Raw genomic sequence first — 19,710 nt, 5'->3', positions numbered from 1 at the left:
AATTGTATATTAATGAATGAAACGACATGAAAAGAAATTAAGATATGCGTGTAGATGAAATGAAAGTAATAATACAAGCCAACGAATGAAAAAAACGGGACATGAATAATGCAAAAAGAATGCTGAATGAATATTGGGTCATAATGGAAGAAGGCTATAAGAAATAGTCAATGTATTGTCTATTGGGTTTCTCCTGGAAGAAGCTTTGGAAAATGTCTCTTTCACCAGTGTTATTATCGATTGAATTGATACCATTAACACTCTTACCACTGGAAGTATCTTCGTTATTTTCTGGAGAGGCTTCAAAAACATTGAAGTATTGACCGGGTAGCACACCTTGTTTATTTACTTTACCTTTTAATCCATTAGAATCTGATTCTTTACTCAGGTAATTTGAGCTTAAAATTTCCAAAACACTAGCCTTATTACCACATCTATAGCAGTAATTTGGAGCAGACCACACTGTTAGACACTTGCCTTGCCAATAACTAACGTAGCCCTCATTACACAATTGATGGGCTCGAATTAATTGTACTAAATCATTATCATGACAAAATTTTTGCATAACATCATAGCCAAATAAATAACCTGCACCTCTTGGAGATAATTTAAAATCCATAATTTCTGGATCAGGGTCAGACCAGACCAAGTCTGCCATGATACCATCGTGAGGAACTTCTTTTAAGCGATCAACGGTTCTAATTTGATCTAATTGTTGACAACTTGGTGATAATCCTCCATGAGTAGCAAAAATTTTCCCATCTATAGTAGCACCCAATGGTAAATAATCAAATAAATCGGTTATATAGGACCAAACTTCAATAGACCCATTATATTTACTTAAAACTTCAGAATAAAACCCATAATTGGTTGTAATTGTTCTCGATTCATGATTACCACGAATTAAAAAAATCCGTTCAGGATACCTTAATTTCAAAACAATCAACAAGGAAATTGTTTCCACAGAATAGTATCCTCTATCAACGTAATCGCCTAGAAATAAATAATTGGTATTAGGTGGTGATCCACCAATTTGAAAAATCTCTAAAAGATCATGATACTGTCCATGAATGTCCCCCACTACCGTTATGGGTGATTGGAGTGGCATGATATTGGGGACTGCCAACAACTGACTTTTCAAAGTATGACATAATTGCTGAATAGTATCTGACGGTAAAATCTTGGGAGGTTTATGTTCTAAAAGTTGTTCTAAACAATAATCCAAATCAGTAGTAGGAATCCTGAATGGAACTGTCATTTTGTAGAATTATTTTCAATCTTGTTGGTTCCACCAAAAAAAACAACATCTGCTTATATCCAGATAGCTGTACTGCTTGTTTTGATTCTAACAAACTATGCTGTTAATATTATTGTGTTATATTTAATCGATCCGAATATATGAGTCGAGAGATAGATAATCGCGATCTGATCAGCGTTTGTGTCCGATTTAACTGGAAAAGTATACCAATGCAGCCAAGGGTAGGGTGTGGTACCGGATCAAAGTCAAATCCCTTCTTCAAATCGAATATAACTCGATGTTATTCAGTTTAATTACTCGACTAACGATGAATTTTTTCAGTTTTTTTAATTCTAAATTTTTTTTTTTTTCTTTCAATAGCAGAATTTGTTCAAAAAAATTCTCACTTACTAAAAGTATACGATTAAAAGATACTTAATACGATTAAAATACATATATTGGAGTCTATAATATGAGAGAAGTTTAGTTTTTGGTCAGGGGGTCTTCAATTTTGTATTTGGCCAAACTATCGTCAAGACATTTGCTTAGAATGTTGAGACCATCTTGAATTACGTCATCCGGGATGTTCAAAGCAGGAACGAGTCTAATGACGTTCATACCAGCCGTAATCACAAGTAAACCGTGCTGTCTACATTGGGAAACGATACTGGCGATATCGACGTTTTCTTTGAATTGAAGACCCATCAATAAACCTTTACCTTTAACTGAAGTAATGATATTTGGATAATTTTCAGCGATTGCAGTTAATTTTTTATTAAATTTTTCAGCCTTTTGATTAACTGATTCCAAAAATTCTGGTTTACTTATTTTATCAACAACGTAAGAACCAATCTTAGCACCCAATGGATTACCACCGTAAGTAGTACCATGATCACCGACATTTAAAGATTTTTCAATTTTTTCACTGATCATGGTTGCACCAATTGGGAAACCATTACCCAAGGCTTTAGCCATGGTTAAAATATCTGGATGAGCTTCCTGTGGGAGATCACAATGTGCCCATAATTTACCGGTACGTCCTAAACCACATTGAATTTCGTCATAGATTAATACAACATCATTTTCATCACATAATTTTCTCAATGCAACCAAGAATTCGGAATCAACTGGGGTAACTCCACCTTCACCTTGAATTGGTTCAATGATAACGGCACAGGTTTTATCCTTTTTCATTAACGTTTCCACGCTTTTGATATCATTAATATCAGCCACTTGGACTCCTGGAATCAAAGGAGCAAAAGGTGCTTGATATTTAGGATTTGGTGTCACTGATAATGCCCCCATTGATCTACCGTGGAATGAATTATTAAATGTGATTATTTCAGTTTTTTCTTCATTAATATTCTTACCGTGTTTTCTGGCAAACTTCAATGCAGCTTCATTGGCTTCAGTACCTGAGTTACATAAAAACACCCTTTGTGCATCTTTCATTCCTCCAGCTTGTAATGTTTTATGAACTAACTTTGACAGTAATTCTCCAGCAGGAAGATTATAATATAAGTTGGAACAATGAATCAATGTTTTGGCTTGTTCACTAATGATATTAGTAATTTCAGGATCTGAATGTCCCAAACACGTTACTGCAATACCTGCAGTAAAGTCAATGTATTGGCGATTTTCCAAATCATACAAATGTGACCCTTTCCCATGGGTGATAACAACATTAGGACGAGCATAAGTGGTGGCAGTGTATGGCTTGGTAATGGTATTGATATACTGACCAGTATGAGATTCTTCTGTAGCATCGGGAATACCAGTAGACGAATTAAAGACTCTGGTAGTGGTAGAGAAACATTGCTTTGAACCAACTAATCTAGTTCTTAAACATTTAGCACTAATTGATCTAATCATAACGAAATTTCTTGTACCTTTTGATAATTTCACTAGTCCACTTTGCAGTAAATATTCCAATCACTTATCGATAAGCTAATAACCCAATTATAAAGCTTTCGGGGTTGTTATTTGCAAGAAAGTTGGTTTAAATAGTTTTCCCAGAAAAAGAATGGGATTTCATTGAAAATTTTCACACCGCGGGTGTCAGAGAATTAGTCATAGAATTACCTAATCCGGAAGAGCACTGAGACTCCGGAAGACGAATTTGCAATAACTTAATCTATTTTACAACTAATATATATAGATATATATACGAATATATAAGGTTTGAGGGCTAGATACGAGTGGTGTCGATCGTGATTTCGATGTTGCTAGATTTCCCCGTGTAGTCGGCTTTTTCCAAGCAAGATTTTACAAGTCTGTTAACTTCGAATCTTAATCTTGACTCATCGTCGACGTTAGCATTCTTCATTGTAATTTTAATTCCAATGACGAAGAGCTGGTAGTTGAATTTGGTAATGAATAGTTTCTCTAAATTATAGGTTTGCTTATAGCAATCCAAAGTTAAGATCTTGTCGATGATGGATGATTTCAAATTATGATAATCATAATCCGAATGAGGGTATGATAATAAAAGAATACTGCCCAAAGCTTTGACTAGCTTCCATCCACTAAAACACAAAAGCAGAGCGACAGCCAAAGTAGTAGCCTCATCGATGTCGAAGCCAATTTCCGATACAACGGACACTGGTAAAAGGGGAGATACCACTAAATAAAAGGCGTAGAGTAATGTCAATAATCTAGTTGGATTTTTGGATAAGTAATACCACCAGCCTTCTAGCTTACTGAAAAGGGAGTCATGCTCAGCTTTCTTAGAATCATCTTCGTCAAGTAGACCACCTTTCCCTTTAGTTAATTTATCAATTTTAGAGTTAGTATTAGGGGTTTGGTTATCAGTTGAAGAAATCATTTCTCCAATTCTATCCAGAGAATATATATATTTTGAAGTGATTAGTGTAACCCCAACCACTAAAAATAACACAAATTGATAAATGATCCAATTTGTTTCATCACCATCATGATCTCCATGAATGTGATGAGACAGATGTTGTTCATTTTGATCAGTATCCACCACCACCCAGTTAATAACGAATTCTTCCAAAAAATGGCTTACAAGATCACAACCCACCATAATTAATGAAGCACTAAGAGCAAAACCTACCAAGACTTCCAAACGACCCAAACCGAACGGATATGCAATCGATGAATTATTCCAAACCTCAAAGTTGGACATTATATCAACGAAAACAATGATAAGGGAGCCCAAAGAGTCATAAAAAACCAAATGGGCCAAAGTTGAAAATGAAGGAAGTTTAAAATGATAACCAACCAAGAAAACAATAACCGATAGGAAAAAATGGCAAGATGAAAGTCCTAATTTAAGTTTCTGATGGGGTTTGATCGAGCCTAAAGATTCGGTAAAATTAGGAATGGGGTACAGATCAGGAATTGCTGCTTGTTGATTATTCACCACCAAAGCTGGCGGTGGTTCTTGAAATAAATTCATCGAAACAGAAGAATGTTTATATTTATGACCTTTTCTATGAGCAGGCTTAACTGACAAGGATCCATTTGAATTATTATTATGCATCATAACTTCTTGAGGTTTGAAATTGAAAGGCAGGTATTTCACCGGCGAGTTTGATCTTCTTACTGGAGATTTTGATCTGAATTGACGGCCAGATCTTGAAGGAGACGTAGACCTAGTGGGTGAATTATTTCTGGAAGGAAGGTTACTGATGGATCCATTTGAAGTAGGTATATAATTAGTTCGGCCCGAAAAGTGTATCGAGTTTCTTGCTCTAGGATTATTATTCTGTATCGGAGATTGGATGGGACTACCATGTTCTGAAATTGGATAGTGATTGGAGTCCATCATGAAAATTGCAGACTTTGGTCTTGGACGGGAAGCTCTAGAATTGGCCGATGCAGAGGGTTGGGTAATTGGAGAGTTAGTTAGAGAAGAGTTAGAGTATCTTCTACGATGCAGAGGAGCTCCTCCCATACCATTCGAAAGCCCAACTGGACTATACGGCATTGAAGGTGTGTTAGCAGAAAACGTATTATAAGTTGGGGTAATTGGAGATCCATTCATATTCAGGAATGTAGAATAATTCAATGCTAATGGAGGTGGAGGTCCAACAGAGTTTGATTCCGGTTCTGACAAAGACTCAGATGAAAAATTAGCACTAGCTAGATACCTTAAATCTGGTGGCTGTTTAAAAGAATCTTTCAAGTCATTATCATTGGTAGCAGTAGTAATACCGTTTTGGTAACGGGATTTTGATGCAATTGATGACTCCATCATCTTCTGATCTTCTTCTGACTCAACGTCAGAGCCTTCTGATACCACTTCTTCATTCATTTCTTCAACAAGAATCGATGGTCCTCGATTATAACCATTAAAGTTATTTTCTTTATCGAAATCCGAACCCATTTTCCTAGGTTTTTCAAAAAGATTTTATCTTCTATTCAAAACAGTTTCCGTTCGTATTATGGAGGTTGCGCTTCGTGCTGCAGTACTAGGTTAGACGAGAAAGAACTTGCTGCTTTTGTGGGTTTGCTAAGTTGACCACAATTAAAAAATAAAGACCGTATGGATTCAAAATTAAATGAAAATATAAACAATTTCAAAGCTCTGTACCTTTTTTTAACCTGACGTGTTCCATCAAAATTATAAAGGGACAAAAGGGTAAAGTATAGGGAAGCGAGCGAAAAAAAAACTTTTTTTTTTTTTCTACTATGGGGTAAGATATTTTGCAACTGAAAAAATTTAAATTTACAAGAGTACTATTTATGCTATACCCAAAGGTTCTAAGGAATGTTTTCTTTAGTGGTGTATGCGTCGAAAAGCAGGAGGTTGATGCAGCCGTCATTGACGGCATTCCCTGCTTCTTCCAAGAGCTGATAACTTTTCAAAGAGAATTGACGAGAAGCGGTTGGTTGTTGAACGTTACTGCCTTCTAGGAGACCAAATGCGCTTGAGAAAGAAACAGTGTCTCTTCTAGTGGATACAAGGATAAGGTCCGAGTTGTTCACGTTATGGATATCACCATCTTGGGTTAATTCTTGTTCGTCTAGCATGATTGAGCTGGCAACCTTGGAGTCATCTATACAGTCTTTGAACGGATTAGTATTATTTGGTTCAGGGAGATTAAACATTGAGGAAACAAGAGGTAAGCCAGAAGCGGAAGGTTTTGAGTATGGGGGTTGATTGAGATGGTCATTTACTGGAACACCGTCAACATTCATCTTGATTGTTTCGTCGGTGGGAGCAGGACTCATGTTATTAGTGATATTCAAAGCCGGCGACGTACTATCACCCAAACTTGTATCATTAATGTCGATTAATGCAGTAGTTAAGGAACTTTTCATGAGCAAGAGCAAGTCGTAAAGTAAAATTTTCAACTTTTCACTTTTAGTCGATAAAAACCTCGAGTTGAGTAACGAGATTAAATTCTTGATAAAAGTGAATTGTTCCCCGTCATGGCGAACGATTATGGAAGTTAAGGATATTTTATGAATTATCAAGATTCTCAAGAAAATTGATATACTATCTCCCAAGTACCCACTATTTTTATTTTCAAGAGCAACATCAGAATTCACTGCATGTACCAATTTAAGTAAAAACTTTGATAAGTCTTGGAAAAATTTATATGAAGATGGTATATCGTCCATAGAGGATACTGAGAATTTTTTGAAATAATCTTTGAAAACTGGTAATAAATTCATCGATGATCCTTTCCTTCTTAAATAAATATCTTCATCTGATTTATTAAGATCGGTTGGTTCTCCGCTGAAAAAATTGAATACCGTGTTACATAAAAATAGATTTTCAAGGGTATTGAAAACTTTCACCTTATATCTCCAATTTAAATAATTGAAAAGTTCACCAAAATAAGAGTTATAGGAAAGAAATTGAAAGTTTAAATTATCTAGAACCATTTCAACAAATTGTTCGATAGTTTCTTGAAGATTTTCTTCTGTGATCGTCAGAAATTCTTTGCTAGTAATTGCTTTTAATAAACATTGAACAATTGGAAGATTAAACTCACTGATTATCTTCATTAATTTGAAAGTATCTTCTTTGCTAGAGATCGGATTTGCTTTCAGATATAACAAGTCGTTACATATATCAATGATACTATCCGTATCAAGTTGCTTAGTCAATGTATCAATTGTAAGTTTAGTATGCAAAAAAAAAGAATTTTTTAAAACAGCATAGACACCTTGCTTATAATTCTCAAGTATATAGGATTGATAAATCGATTCTTTTTGATCCTCCTTTAAAGCTTTAGAAGCAATTAATAGCTCAGACGTACCATCTTTTATATTATAAAAATATCGAAGCACTTCCAAAAATAAAATTTGATGATTAAGTAAATATTGTCTTTCCAAACTAGTTTGAGTCTCGAAAAAAATGTCATAGATAAGTATATTACATTTCTTTTGAAACCCTGTATCTTTATTACCAAAGCCTTTTTGAAATATCATGATCAAGTCACGTATTTGCAAAACTTCATAGATGAGCATTTTTTTGAAATGAATGATAAGTTGTTGAACCTCTTCTGTCACCTTAATTGATTCAATTATATGAGTTTGTAATTGATCCATGAATAACAGGGGTTGTTCGGCTTCTAAAATTCTGCTCAAATTGATCAACAATTTAAACAAACTTATTTCTTGACGTTCATTTAGATGCGTTCCATTCTTCAACATAAATTCAGAAATTATTATCACAGACTCTTTTGCCCTTTTCAAGTCCTTGAATGCATTGACATCAACATTCATGGATTCTATAACTGATAAGGCATCATTTATCTCATCTTGACTCATTAGTTTAGCAGGTGTCTCAATTAATACCTCCAAATCATTTCTGAAATCCTCAGCACTATATTTTTCATTGACTTTATTATTTTCTTGCATGTGTATCTTCATTGGCGAGTCAACCATCTCTTTAGCATATAATGGATTATTTTTAGAAATTGACGTCCCATTATTGAATGTAGCTTCGGAATTTTCAACTGCCCTATTTATGAAATTCCAAACGTCATGAAATCTAAAGTAGTCAGTATCACGATTTTGAAGATCTTTATAATTAATAATGGTTAATTTAAATAAATCATATCCTGTATTAGCAGACTCATAGTTATTACCGGCAATAAACTTGACAAGTTTAAAATGTCTTATAATCAATTTCGAAATAAAATATAAGGAGTCAAGATAAAAAATAATAATTTTACCTTCATTTCTTAAGATAAATCTGACAAATACTTTGAAAAAAACTGTTAAATTATCACAAAGTGAATAAAAATTATAGATATTAGCAATTATGGATGGAGTTACATGTATCAACCTTGGAGAATTACTAATGCTATTTTTAAGATTAGTGGTAATCCAATTAACAAGCATAAACTTGAGTCCAACATTAAGTTCCTTGATATAATCCATATTCTGTTCAATATTATCATCAAAAGAATTATTCAATAACTTATTGATGATTTGTTCTTGCAAAACCTGTTTACCCTTTTCAAATTTTTCATTGAAATTAAACCCTTGTGGTGTCCACTTTTGTAAAATGCTATTGCACTGTTTATTGTTTAAAACAGGAAGATTTCTAAGGATAGATAAATGGATATCAACTTGTCTATTGTATTTAGATCCTTCCGGTAAATCAGTATTGGTACCTGGAGTTATATAAAAAATTCCTGATGCAATTAATTTTCTCAAATATGATGAAATTGCAATAACTTTTAATTGATATAATTCATTAATCAAAACATACAAGTAATAATAATTAACTTCTTCATCATGTTTATCCACAACTTCGTAAATAATTTCCATGATTTCATTTTCAAATTCAGCTTTCCAATTATTAGTATTCTTACCACTTAGTTTTTGTAAAACATTTCTTTTTAGAAAATTACAGATAATTAAAATTTCTTCACTTGATTTTCGATGATCTCTATTATTGGTAATACACCAATAAATTGTCAACTTCAAATTAGATCTCCAAGTATTTGAGTTAGGCCAATTATCAGGTTTGGGTCTCAAGTATGATGCAAGCTCATCATTTAATTGAAGTCTATCGAATTGTTCAATAATTTTCAAGCTATCATAATTTCTTCTATTTATAAATGTATGATCTCCACTTTCATGATTTTCTTGAATAGCATGGTTATTTTGGTTATTGAGATTTGAAGTTGATGGAGAGACTGTGAATGGCAGACCACCAATTGATGCGTTTAAAAAAGAATTTCTTTTAGCAGGTAATCGATTATTGGAAGAAGGTGGAGCCATTTCAATCGAATTAGAAGTTTGAGATAAGTGTCTCATATTTAACATCAAACTTTCATTTCTATAATTTATCAATTTGAGTTGTCTTTCAATTTCTTCACGATCCTGATCGTTAGTATTAAGAGATTGACTACCCAAAAGTATATTATAGAGTACTTCATTTATCAACATCCAATAATTAGGAATGATGAACACGTTCGTATTATATTTGAATAAATATTCGACTGAATCAGAAATATGCAGTAAGATTTTTTGTTTTAAATTTGAAGGTAATGCAGTCTTTTCATTAGTTTTATGACTTGATTTTGTTGAATGAGCCGGTACTTTCAGAATAAAATAATAATTAAAAAGTAAAAGTTCACTTAATTCTTTACATAAATAATCGAGTTTAAGGATTTCTTTCCAGAAAATTTTCACCAAAGTTAAAGCAACCAAAGTTCTTCCATAATCAATTGTAATTTCAATGGGAAACAGATCACTTATATTTTCATCATTATCCGAACGATTTACCGCTAACATTTGAGAAATATTTTGAGGTTCAAGAGGTAGACCATCTCTTAAAAACCTCAATATATTAGAAATAAAATATTCTTTATCTAGCAAACATTCAATGTATAAAGTTTTCAAATAAGTAAGCAAATAGCCAAGTTTTGAATTAAATAATTGTTTTTTCTCTGGAGAGTTTATATAAGACATTTCTTTTGAGAATTTATATACGTAATCAACCACTTGCTGGGTCCATTCTTGTAACCATTGGGACTCGATATATTCTGGAGATTGGCCAAAACGAGGATTGGGATGGGGGCTAGCATGAGTCAGTTGTTTAGATTGGATTTTCCTTCTGAGTATCATCAACTCGCTATATAATGTACATTTCGTGAACCAAATTGCTCTTGTAATTGGAACATTTTTAGAGCTCAAAGTATCAACCAAAGTTTTATTCTTGATTCCATGAGGAAGTTTATTGGAAATTTTCAGTAAAGGAATATTTGGATTTGCCAAATCTTTCAACCACGATTCCTTTTTCAGAGTGGTGAGGGTCACACGAGGAGGTATCTTGAAACTATTAGACTCATAAGTGATCTTGTTAATAACTTCATCTCTTGTTTTATATGCGTTAGTAAGATGTTGCGATAATTCCTTCAAAATATTATTACAGTTGGCCGTAGATGAAAAAATGGTAGCCTGAATCAAATTTCTTGAAGAGTAATATTCATTTGACACTTGTGGTGCTTCAAAAGATCCCTTATTCAAAAAAGTAGCATTATTCATACGTTCTTTCTCCGATTCAGCCTTATCGCTCGGCAAATGATTATGGTCTTTCCAAGGTTCATAGTCTGGGTATATGTTAACGGAATCCGAATTATCATCCTTCTTATTAGCAACCGTCGTATCACCCCCACTTTTCATGGCGTCTTGATAATTCAATGGATATAATGCAGCATCAGGTCTCTCCATCAGGTATTTCATAGAAAGAATTTCTTCCTTCGTACTATTTGAGAACGACGTCCTATTATGAGACGATAAAAGACTGTTTCTATTCTTAAGCTTCGACATTTTGCTTCAGCTAACTTCCGATTCAAATCCAATGCTTCAGAATAAACATATATCTATCTATATACATCTAGCGGGTAATCAACGAATCGATCGGGAAAAAAAAAGAGAGGATTGTTCTGTCGCACAAGCAGTCAAACATTCTGTGACACTATTCTCATAGAAAGAAAAAATAGTAACTAATGCAAAAGTCTTTATCTTAGTTTAAACCATAGACGAATGTGCCAGCGCATTACAAAGAAGGTTATTCCAAAAGTGCTTTTAGTAGTGATTATATTCATAGGGCACTTCTGTGAGGAAGTAGAATAAAGATTTTGGAACTTTTAATAATACAAACTTGAACAAGAATAGAGCAGGGAAGAGACAAAGAAACGCAAACTGCAAATATATATATATATAAGATGTATATACATATACATATGACTATATCTATAATAGTATTGAAACTGTAATTTACACAAGTAATGGGAGAGGAAACATATGAAGAAAGGGAAATCACCAATCGTCGTCGTCATCTGCATCTTCTTCATCACTATCGTCTCTAGTGGCACCTTGTCTTTTCTTCAAGGCATCCGCTAAAGAGCCCGCCAAAGTGGTTTCTTCAGTCTTCTTTGCCTTGAGGGCATCGGCCAAACCATTACCAAGGCCTGCACCACCACCATTGGCGGTGGCCGAGGCAGTAGATTGAGCTGAAGCAGCCATTGGTGGAGCTGGTGGCGGAGTTGCTTTGGCAGCGGACCCATTACCGAATAAACTAGCAGGGGGGTCGCAAGGAGTCATGTAGTCTAAAGGAGCCCAACCTTCTTGTGTTTCTTGCAAGTCCTTGACCAACCCCCATTTACCATTGGTGCTTACAACATAGACAACATTGTCCCTGACAAGAGGAACAGAGCCGCTGACGGACCCATCATAGTCGTACAATGCTTTGTAGGTTGGATGCTTGGGTTTAGGAGCGGAAGAGAGGGCTGGAGGAGGAGGTGGTGGTGGTGGAGCAGACTTCTTCGCTGGGGGAGTAGGAGCAGCCTTCTTTTGGGGACGTGGAGGTGCAACCGGCTTACTAGTTTGTTGTGGTTGAGCGGTTTGTTGTTGCGGGAAAGCTGGGGCTGGAGGTGGAACCTTACGTTGAGCTGGTCTTTGAGCTGGTGGGGTTACAACAGGTTGTGCAACGGGTTGTGCAACAGGTTGTTGCATTTGAGGAGCAGGTGGAATATAAGATTGAGGTTGTTGTTGAATACCTGGTCTGGAAACAGGAGTAGGAGCCGAATAATTATTTGCTACTCTTCTATTAGCACCCCTATTATAGTATTTACTGTAATCTACTTTACTGCTAACTCCCCTTGGCCTCTTAGGATTAGAGGCAGATGGAGGCAAACCTTGTCTAACAGTGACAGTACCGGATTTATAATGATCACCGTATTCCGGAATGGTTGGATCATTTCCAACAACAAATTTTACAACGTGAAATTTACCTGGTTTCTTTTGATATTCAACAGTTGGGCCAATCTTAATAACCAATCCTGGGTTAATCTTCTTTAAATGAGCCAATAATTCAGTCTTGAAATCTAAATTAATAAAAATATCAGGGGTGGTTGGAGTAGGTGAATGCAAAGACAAGGCAATCCAGTTATCTTGGTGCAGGGACAATCCAACATAATTTAAAGAACCAATAGGGATGACAAATTCTTTCTGTAATTGTAAACGTTTTTCAACCAATACTTCAGCAACAACATAAAGACTGTTTTTCGTTAAGATGAAGATTCTTGGTAATCTTTTAGATGATCTACCAAATTTAGATAATAAAATTTCACCTTTAGCAGAAAAGCTGACTCGTTCACTAATACCAGCTTGATTAACAATAAACTTACCATACCCAGTGGAGTCATTGCATCCAAGGTAATCTCCCATAAAGGCACGAGAACCTAACATGGACATTCTACGACGTTCTTTTCTACCACCAAGTAACTTAGTACCTTGATCACGGAACTGTTCAAATTGATTACCATGATTTTTAACTCTCCAAGCTCTTTGGATGGTTTTGGCAGCATCATCTTTTCTTTTAATATAACGTCTCCAAGCTCTTTGAATTCTTGCAGCCATGTTATGCCAATATTTATCTCTCATATCTTCCAAAGCAAACAAGGTTTCTGGAGTTTTAATAAAAACTTTAGTGGTACCCATTTGAAATTCAGAATCAGGGATATGACAAGATCTCAAAATCTCTTTAACTGCAGTGATATCATCACCTTGCCAAATATAATCACCAGCATAACCAGTAGCAGGAGATAATAGATAAAATCTTTGGACAAACTTATCAAAAGTAGTACGATAAGCAAAACCAGCTCTTCTAATACGAACATTCTCTTTTAACCCTAAATATTTGACTTGATGTAAAACTTGATGATTATCATATTCTTTAGGTCTTTTTGTTTGATTTGGTTTAATTGTTCTGATATATGAAGGTTGACATTGAGATAAAGTATCAACCAATAAGTTAGCACTTCTTTTTATTTTATCTGATGCGGTTTCTGGTCTTTTTTTAGAATCAGTCAAAGCAGCTAATAATTCTGGAGGAAATAATACGCTTATAAATTGATTAGAAGAGGTAGATAAGACTTCTAATAAATCACGTAACATACTATCTTTATTTTTATCAGTCATACCAGCAACTTCATAAGTAACGTCCCCAGCATAGTGTTTAATAATAAATTTACCTCTACGGTCTTCGAAATGGCGATTACTTGCACCAACCATACTTAATCTTTGAGCGAAAACTTGATCAGCGGCGTCAGAATCCGCATGAGCAGTTTTAATTGAATCATTTAAAGCAGCAAATAAACCTGGTTGAGGTCTTGTGGCTTCGATTAAGTCACAAACAACTTTATTATTAAAATAATCAATCGGAGTCCATTTGATTTGTTCTTGAACGTATTCATCTTGTTCAGCTTTCAAAGTTAATTGGATAAAAATTTGTTGTAATTTTTCATTAACATAATTAATACAAATCTGTTCAAAAGAATTTTGTTCGAAAATTTCAAAACCATAAATATCCAAAATACCGATAGATTTTTTTTCAACGGATTGATTTTGAGCTTCTAAAGAAAGATTAACTCTTTCCACAATCCATTCGAAAAGATTATTATAGATACCTTTAGCCAAAGCATCACGGACAGAAGAAGCTTGAACAATATTTAAAGGAACATGATAAGTTGAACCTCTTCTCATACCGTGAGAAGTTTGCATGACTCTTTCTATTATACTTTTCTTCAAAATTTCCGCATCAACGTCTAATAAATAAGCAACAAATTTGGTAACACTCTCATCTCTAATTGCAGCATTACCACTTTCATCTTCAACAAAGGAAATATTACCAATCCATAAGATGGCTGCCAACATTTTAAAGATATTATCTTGTTCATGTTGTTGAAGTCCAATTGTTTGCATCGCTCTCAAGGTATCTTGGAAATCTTTATTATCATCAACACCATCCACGTTTATACATTTTGCTGCCGAAGTATAAATATAAGTTTCTGGTCCTTGTAGACCAAACTGTTGTTTATACTGAGGAGGACAATGTTTAGTAAATTGATAAAAAATATGAAAATTACGTTCATTAGTAATTTGAGAAACAACTCTTTGTTTTTCCAACAAGTAATTGGTAATATGAGCAGCAATTGGTTGATAATTAGAAGGATCAAACTGAATTTCAAGATATTTCCCGTGTCTTGAAGAATTATTATTTCTTAAAGTTTTAGCACAACCAAATGATTCTAATAAAGGATTGGTAGCTAAAACCATATCTTTGATTCTTGTGATATTACCACTTGCAGCCTGATCATCCACAGAAACATTAGCAATATATTGCATGATTTGTTTAGCAGCTTCAGTTTTACCTGCACCTGATTCACCAGAAATAATTACACACTGATTTTCACCATATGATTTTAAATGATAATACATGGTTTCTGCAATAGCGAAAACATGAGGAGGAACCTCCAATCTATTCTTCCCCTTATATTTTTGCATATTTTCATAAGTGTAGATTCCTAAATCTTGAAATGGATTCACCGAAATCAACACATGTCCAATATAAGTATAGATTGTACTATTCATGAATCTTTTATGTAAATTTTCATTAATTGCTTCATCACTAATCTTTGATAACAACGTTAAATCAGAAACACCAACTTCTTTCTTCTTATGAAGATCAAATTCGGCCTTTTTAATCCCACTTTTGGCGGGTGCTTGTTGCTGCTTAGCTTTATTACGACCACCTCTTTTCACAATAGCCATGATTCAAGTAATCGATCAATAACCTTTCCAATAATCGAATCCAATCGACAAGACTTCGTACCTAATGGCTAAATCCAAATTCTTAATCTGAAAAAGACAACTAGTCTGAAGAGATATCCTTCTGTTCCGTACTAACTTTTTTTCTCCCGTTGATTTCTGAAAAGTTGAAAGAGCGAGGTGTGTGCAGGATTCAGCGGCGGTGTCTAATAAAAATTTAGTGATGTCTACGTTGCAGCCAGAGAGACAAACTACAAGATCTTTGAACAAAGTATAAGATCTTTGAACAAAGTACAGGATCTTTGGACTGTGAAAGAATTAATGTACATTTAATGAGACCATAATCGGATCATTTTGTCTTTACCACCACTGGCGACTTTTTTACCATCGATACTCCAGTCTACTGCGTAAACTTCGTCAGAATGGCCGGGTAGATCAACTTTTAATTTTCTAGTTTTGATATCCCAAATTTTCAATGTAGTATCTTTGGAGCAACTGACCAAGAGCCTGTTATCAGCAGACCAAGCAGTTTGGTAAACTGGAGCAACGTGACCTCTCAAAGTACCAATAAAGGTACCTTTTAAACCATCCCATATTTTGATTGAGTTATCAAAAGAGCTTGATACTATATAACGGCCATCAGGCGAGAAAGAAACATGGTTGACGAGTTTTTGATGACCAGTCATTCTGCAAACCGGTTTGGAAGATTTCAAAGGTTCCCACAAATACATAGTGAAATCATCACTAGCAGTGACAATACGTTCATTAATATTACCACCTAATTTAGCAACTTTTTCATATTCTTGAGTAGCGTTGGCCTTCAATTCTTCTGGGGTTGATTCCTTTGGTGTTTTGAAAGTTGATTCATAATTAAACCCACCTTTGCGCATAGCATAATCGGTGGAAATAGATAAATGGTTTACCCAATGAGCATGACTTTTCAATGTTTGTATACATTTACCATTGGCAGATATATCCCATGCTTTGATGGTTTTATCATGAGAACCACTATATAAGATATTTGAACCAGACCATTTAACACACGAAACCGCGTTGGTATGTCCACTCATTGTGAGTAAACAGACTCTTCTTGAAGTGTCCCAAATTTTAACGGTTCCATCTTTAGAACCGGAACCCAAACGGGGTGTTTCTCCCTTTTTAACCAAGTGCAATGGTTCCCAGGTCAAACTGGAGATCCATTTCCCGTGCCCAAGCAATGGCCCTCCCAAAGGCTTACCCAGTTCAGCATCCCATAATCTGACGGTGTTATCCATAGAACCGGTGGCAATCATGCTTCCACATGGTGAATATGAAACAACAAGAACCCAATTAGTATGTCCGGATAAAGTTGCAAGTGGAGTTTGGGTATTACAATCCCAAATACGAGCAGTGGAATCTCCGGCACCTGAGCACATTCTTCCAGAGTTATTAGGTGCAAATTGACAACACAATATGGTGGACCCATGTCCTGCAATGGCAGCATTGGACCTCGATATAGGCTTGACTTTGAAAACTGCTCTGGGAGTATACACTAAAGTCATGAAATCTTCGGTGGTTTTAATACCTGGTTTTAAAACAGAATTATATAAATTATCATTAATATCAATAAGCTTGGGATCAGTATCATCTTCACTCTTCTTATTTAAAAGGGAAAAGCTATATGGAACCGGCTCATCGGTTTCACCATTAAGCTGATTTAAAAGTTGTTCAAGTTGCTTTTCACTGATACCACCGGGGACTCTAATTGATCCACCTACTGATTCTCCGGTATCCGATGCTTGAAACTTGATGAGAACATTGGGCAAATCTTCCGGGACCAAGTCAACATCACGCACCTGTTGTGCTTCTTTCTTTTGTTTTTTGGATGGTGGCGGTACAAGGGTTGCCATTATGTGATCGAGGTATAGTCTATTCGATTCACTTTGATAAGTAGAGTCTTAAATTCGGTATTTCGAAAAAAAGATAGATGAGATGCTTGAAAAAAAAAAAAAATGCAAAAAAAAAAAAAAAAAAAAGTATGTGCAGGTTTTGATATTGCAAAAAACCATTGACAGACTAACGGAGAAGAAGTATGGACTGATCTGACTCGTTATCGGAGGCTTCAATGACCAGGTCGTCGGAGGAGTGATCCGCTTCACCAGTGCCATTTCTCGCTTCGCCAACAGTTGTTTCTTGGTCGCAGTCACTCGAGAAGAATTCTTTTCTTTGGCTGGATGTCATGTTTGGAGACGAAGGAAGCTGCCGGGGTCTGAAATTTGGGGTTGATGTAATATGCTCGGGGAAGTGGGAGTCTGCTTGCTTCAGGTCAGCCACGGTGTCGCCTCTGGTCATGCTGTTAGCCCTAGGTGTTGGTCTAGACTGGGTGGTAGATAATAACGGTCTATGGGAGGAAGTCTGAGAATGGTTGGACAAATCGGTGAAGATGGAGTCACCCGATTTGTCGTTATAATCAAAGTAAACCGGTTCGTTAATTCCTATGACACGAAAGTTCGTCACCTGTGTTGCAAAAACCATTTTGAGCTGAGAATCATGAAATTTAGTTCTTGATTCACTAAACCAATCTTTATAAAAAATAAGGCGGGAAGTTAAGAGAGATTCAACCGTGTTTGATCCATTCTTAGTTTGGAAAGTTGCACTAGTCTGAGACGGTAGAAAATACATTCTTCCACCATAATTCTCATAAGCAGACGATGACGTTAGTTGAGAGTTGGTGGTGGATGACGGTGGGTGTGAATTTGTCTTGAGCAGAGTGTACTTCTTGAATTTGGTAGCCAAGGCTCCAACCAAAAATACAAGCAGATCTGAATGAACAGAAAATTTAGAGATTGAGTCAAACATTTGATATATATGTGCATCACTTTTAGTTGATGGATGTATATTTAGCAAATCTGAGTTAGACGGAATTGGATCTGAAATCTTGAATTGAGCATCTTCCGCTAACCTTTCCCGATTATTCAAAGCAGAGCTATTTCGTGTTATATGAGATTTGAGTAGTTTCTCTTTATAACAGGACCAGGTTTCGAGTCGGTACAATTCCAACAAATCGTGGAAATCATTGATGATGATTAGAGTCGACCCTTTAGCCACTTCAGACTGGATACCATTTTCTGCTATGAAAAACTGAAGAAGATTACTAAATCGATTGATTCTATGCCATATGATTTGACCTTGATACGAAGACTCGTATTTAGATTGCTTGCTCAAAAGCTTCCAGGGGAAAGTATTCAACGTATCTATTATTATAACCTTATTCGTCAAAGGATCATGCGATATATGCGATACAATTATAGAACAAAGTATCGAATAAACAGCATTTAAGCTGGGGACGCTTTGCAAGTCGAATATTCCCGAGCTCAATGAGTCGACCGGGATCATAGAGTCAAGTGTTGGTATTGATGTGGTGATATGTGCAAACGCTGGGCGTTGCAGCATCATCTCAAACAAAGACATCTAGGCATCTACCAGGAACTCTTATGGACGGCTATAGTAGGATCAACTAACTCTTGATACACGTCTCGAGGATTTGAAAGAATCTTGATTTCGTGCGGTACGGGCCTGGGTTTTGCAAATTTATTTGTGAGCGGTTACTTTTTTGCAGTTCAATCTTAACCGCCAGGAAGTCCTTCTTCCAACGCCCAAGTTGTGCTAGGAGAGGATCTCTTTTGAATAAGATAATAAGTTATGTTTGGTGGATCCAATCAAAAGTTTTCATTAGCGATTTGAAGGAATCAGGAAATGCTTTTACTAATGAAGCTGTTTTACTTCTTGAAAATGACTTGATTCGAATGGAGTAGTTGCAAAATTGTCCAGAACCAGTCATATTGTCATTTTGACAGTTAAAGATGGTGACCTAGCATGTTTCTAGTGGCTTGGTTGGCTGAGGCAAAATTAGAAATGTTAACCCAATTGCTCATGGTTAATACAAGCCTTCTTCGGAAAAGGAATTGTTTGTCATAGTAACTTCTACCAGTGATAGTTTAAAGGTCGAAGAGGCAAGTCTTCACGTCTTTGTGATTGGTTTCTTTGGTTTAACAACTTTCTTCATAATCTTAATTTTCAGGAAAGAATCCATCTTGCGGCATCATTACTGCCGAAGAACATATCATCGAAGGGTTAGAGAAGAAGTTTAACTGGGTTTGTCTCAGGTATGGCTTTCTTCAATCCATTTGGCTTAATTTCATGCACTACATTTGCAATTGTATATTGAATAAAAAAATACTATCAATCCAAGAACTTATTATCCTTTCGAATAGACAACTGGTATCTCCGTTTTAACAAGGATCATTAATCACTTTACCGCAGCTGATCGACCATGTTTTGCCGTGAAGGTAATGAACACTTGTCTCATACAGTATTTCCATTTTCTTCCGTTATAAGTTGTGAAGTTTACAGAATTTTCACAATCCTTTTAAAAAAAGTTT

General features: G+C 35.4%; 7 protein-coding genes across 7 annotated transcripts; all 7 read right to left on the bottom strand.

Annotated features, from left to right (window-relative positions):
* Positions 1-53: 53 nt before the first annotated feature.
* On the bottom strand, positions 54-1,545 carry PPG1 (putative serine/threonine-protein kinase). The gene has a single exon (XM_020222451.1). The coding sequence runs from the start codon at positions 1,256-1,258 to the stop codon at positions 155-157; it is 1,104 nt and encodes a 367-aa protein (XP_020078900.1). The 5' UTR covers positions 1,259-1,545; the 3' UTR covers positions 54-154.
* A 137-nt stretch (positions 1,546-1,682) lies between these two features.
* Positions 1,683-3,216, bottom strand: ARG8 (acetylornithine transaminase). Its single transcript, XM_020220489.1, has one exon. It carries the CDS (start codon positions 3,107-3,109, stop codon positions 1,721-1,723), a length of 1,389 nt encoding a protein of 462 aa, XP_020078899.1. The 5' UTR covers positions 3,110-3,216; the 3' UTR covers positions 1,683-1,720.
* Positions 3,217-3,358: 142 nt separating this feature from the next.
* HYPBUDRAFT_151420 (Zn(2+) transporter) lies at positions 3,359-5,734 on the bottom strand. The gene has a single exon (XM_020220488.1). The coding sequence runs from the start codon at positions 5,586-5,588 to the stop codon at positions 3,426-3,428; it is 2,163 nt and encodes a 720-aa protein (XP_020078898.1). The 5' UTR covers positions 5,589-5,734; the 3' UTR covers positions 3,359-3,425.
* A 176-nt stretch (positions 5,735-5,910) lies between these two features.
* Positions 5,911-11,052, bottom strand: SRB8 (Srb8p). The gene has a single exon (XM_020219181.1). It carries the CDS (start codon positions 11,003-11,005, stop codon positions 5,966-5,968), a length of 5,040 nt encoding a protein of 1,679 aa, XP_020078897.1. The 5' UTR covers positions 11,006-11,052; the 3' UTR covers positions 5,911-5,965.
* Positions 11,053-11,356: 304 nt separating this feature from the next.
* On the bottom strand, positions 11,357-15,605 carry MYO5 (myosin 5). Its single transcript, XM_020222666.1, has one exon. The coding sequence runs from the start codon at positions 15,290-15,292 to the stop codon at positions 11,498-11,500; it is 3,795 nt and encodes a 1,264-aa protein (XP_020078896.1). The 5' UTR covers positions 15,293-15,605; the 3' UTR covers positions 11,357-11,497.
* Positions 15,601-17,200, bottom strand: HYPBUDRAFT_117368 (uncharacterized protein). The gene has a single exon (XM_020219180.1). It carries the CDS (start codon positions 17,176-17,178, stop codon positions 15,619-15,621), a length of 1,560 nt encoding a protein of 519 aa, XP_020078895.1. The 5' UTR covers positions 17,179-17,200; the 3' UTR covers positions 15,601-15,618.
* A 144-nt stretch (positions 17,201-17,344) lies between these two features.
* HYPBUDRAFT_103843 (uncharacterized protein) lies at positions 17,345-18,739 on the bottom strand (the record flags this gene model as incomplete). Its single annotated transcript, XM_020218302.1, has 1 exon — positions 17,345-18,739. One exon carries the CDS (start codon positions 18,737-18,739, stop codon positions 17,345-17,347), a length of 1,395 nt encoding a protein of 464 aa, XP_020078894.1.
* Positions 18,740-19,710: the final 971 nt, after the last annotated feature.

This window comes from Hyphopichia burtonii (genome assembly GCF_001661395.1).
Source record: "Hyphopichia burtonii NRRL Y-1933 unplaced genomic scaffold HYPBUscaffold_1, whole genome shotgun sequence".
In the NCBI taxonomy this organism is placed as follows: Eukaryota; Fungi; Ascomycota; class Pichiomycetes; order Serinales; family Debaryomycetaceae; genus Hyphopichia; species Hyphopichia burtonii.
The sequence above is the reverse complement of the archived record's forward strand: the minus strand, read 5'-3'. Positions and strand labels throughout refer to the sequence as shown.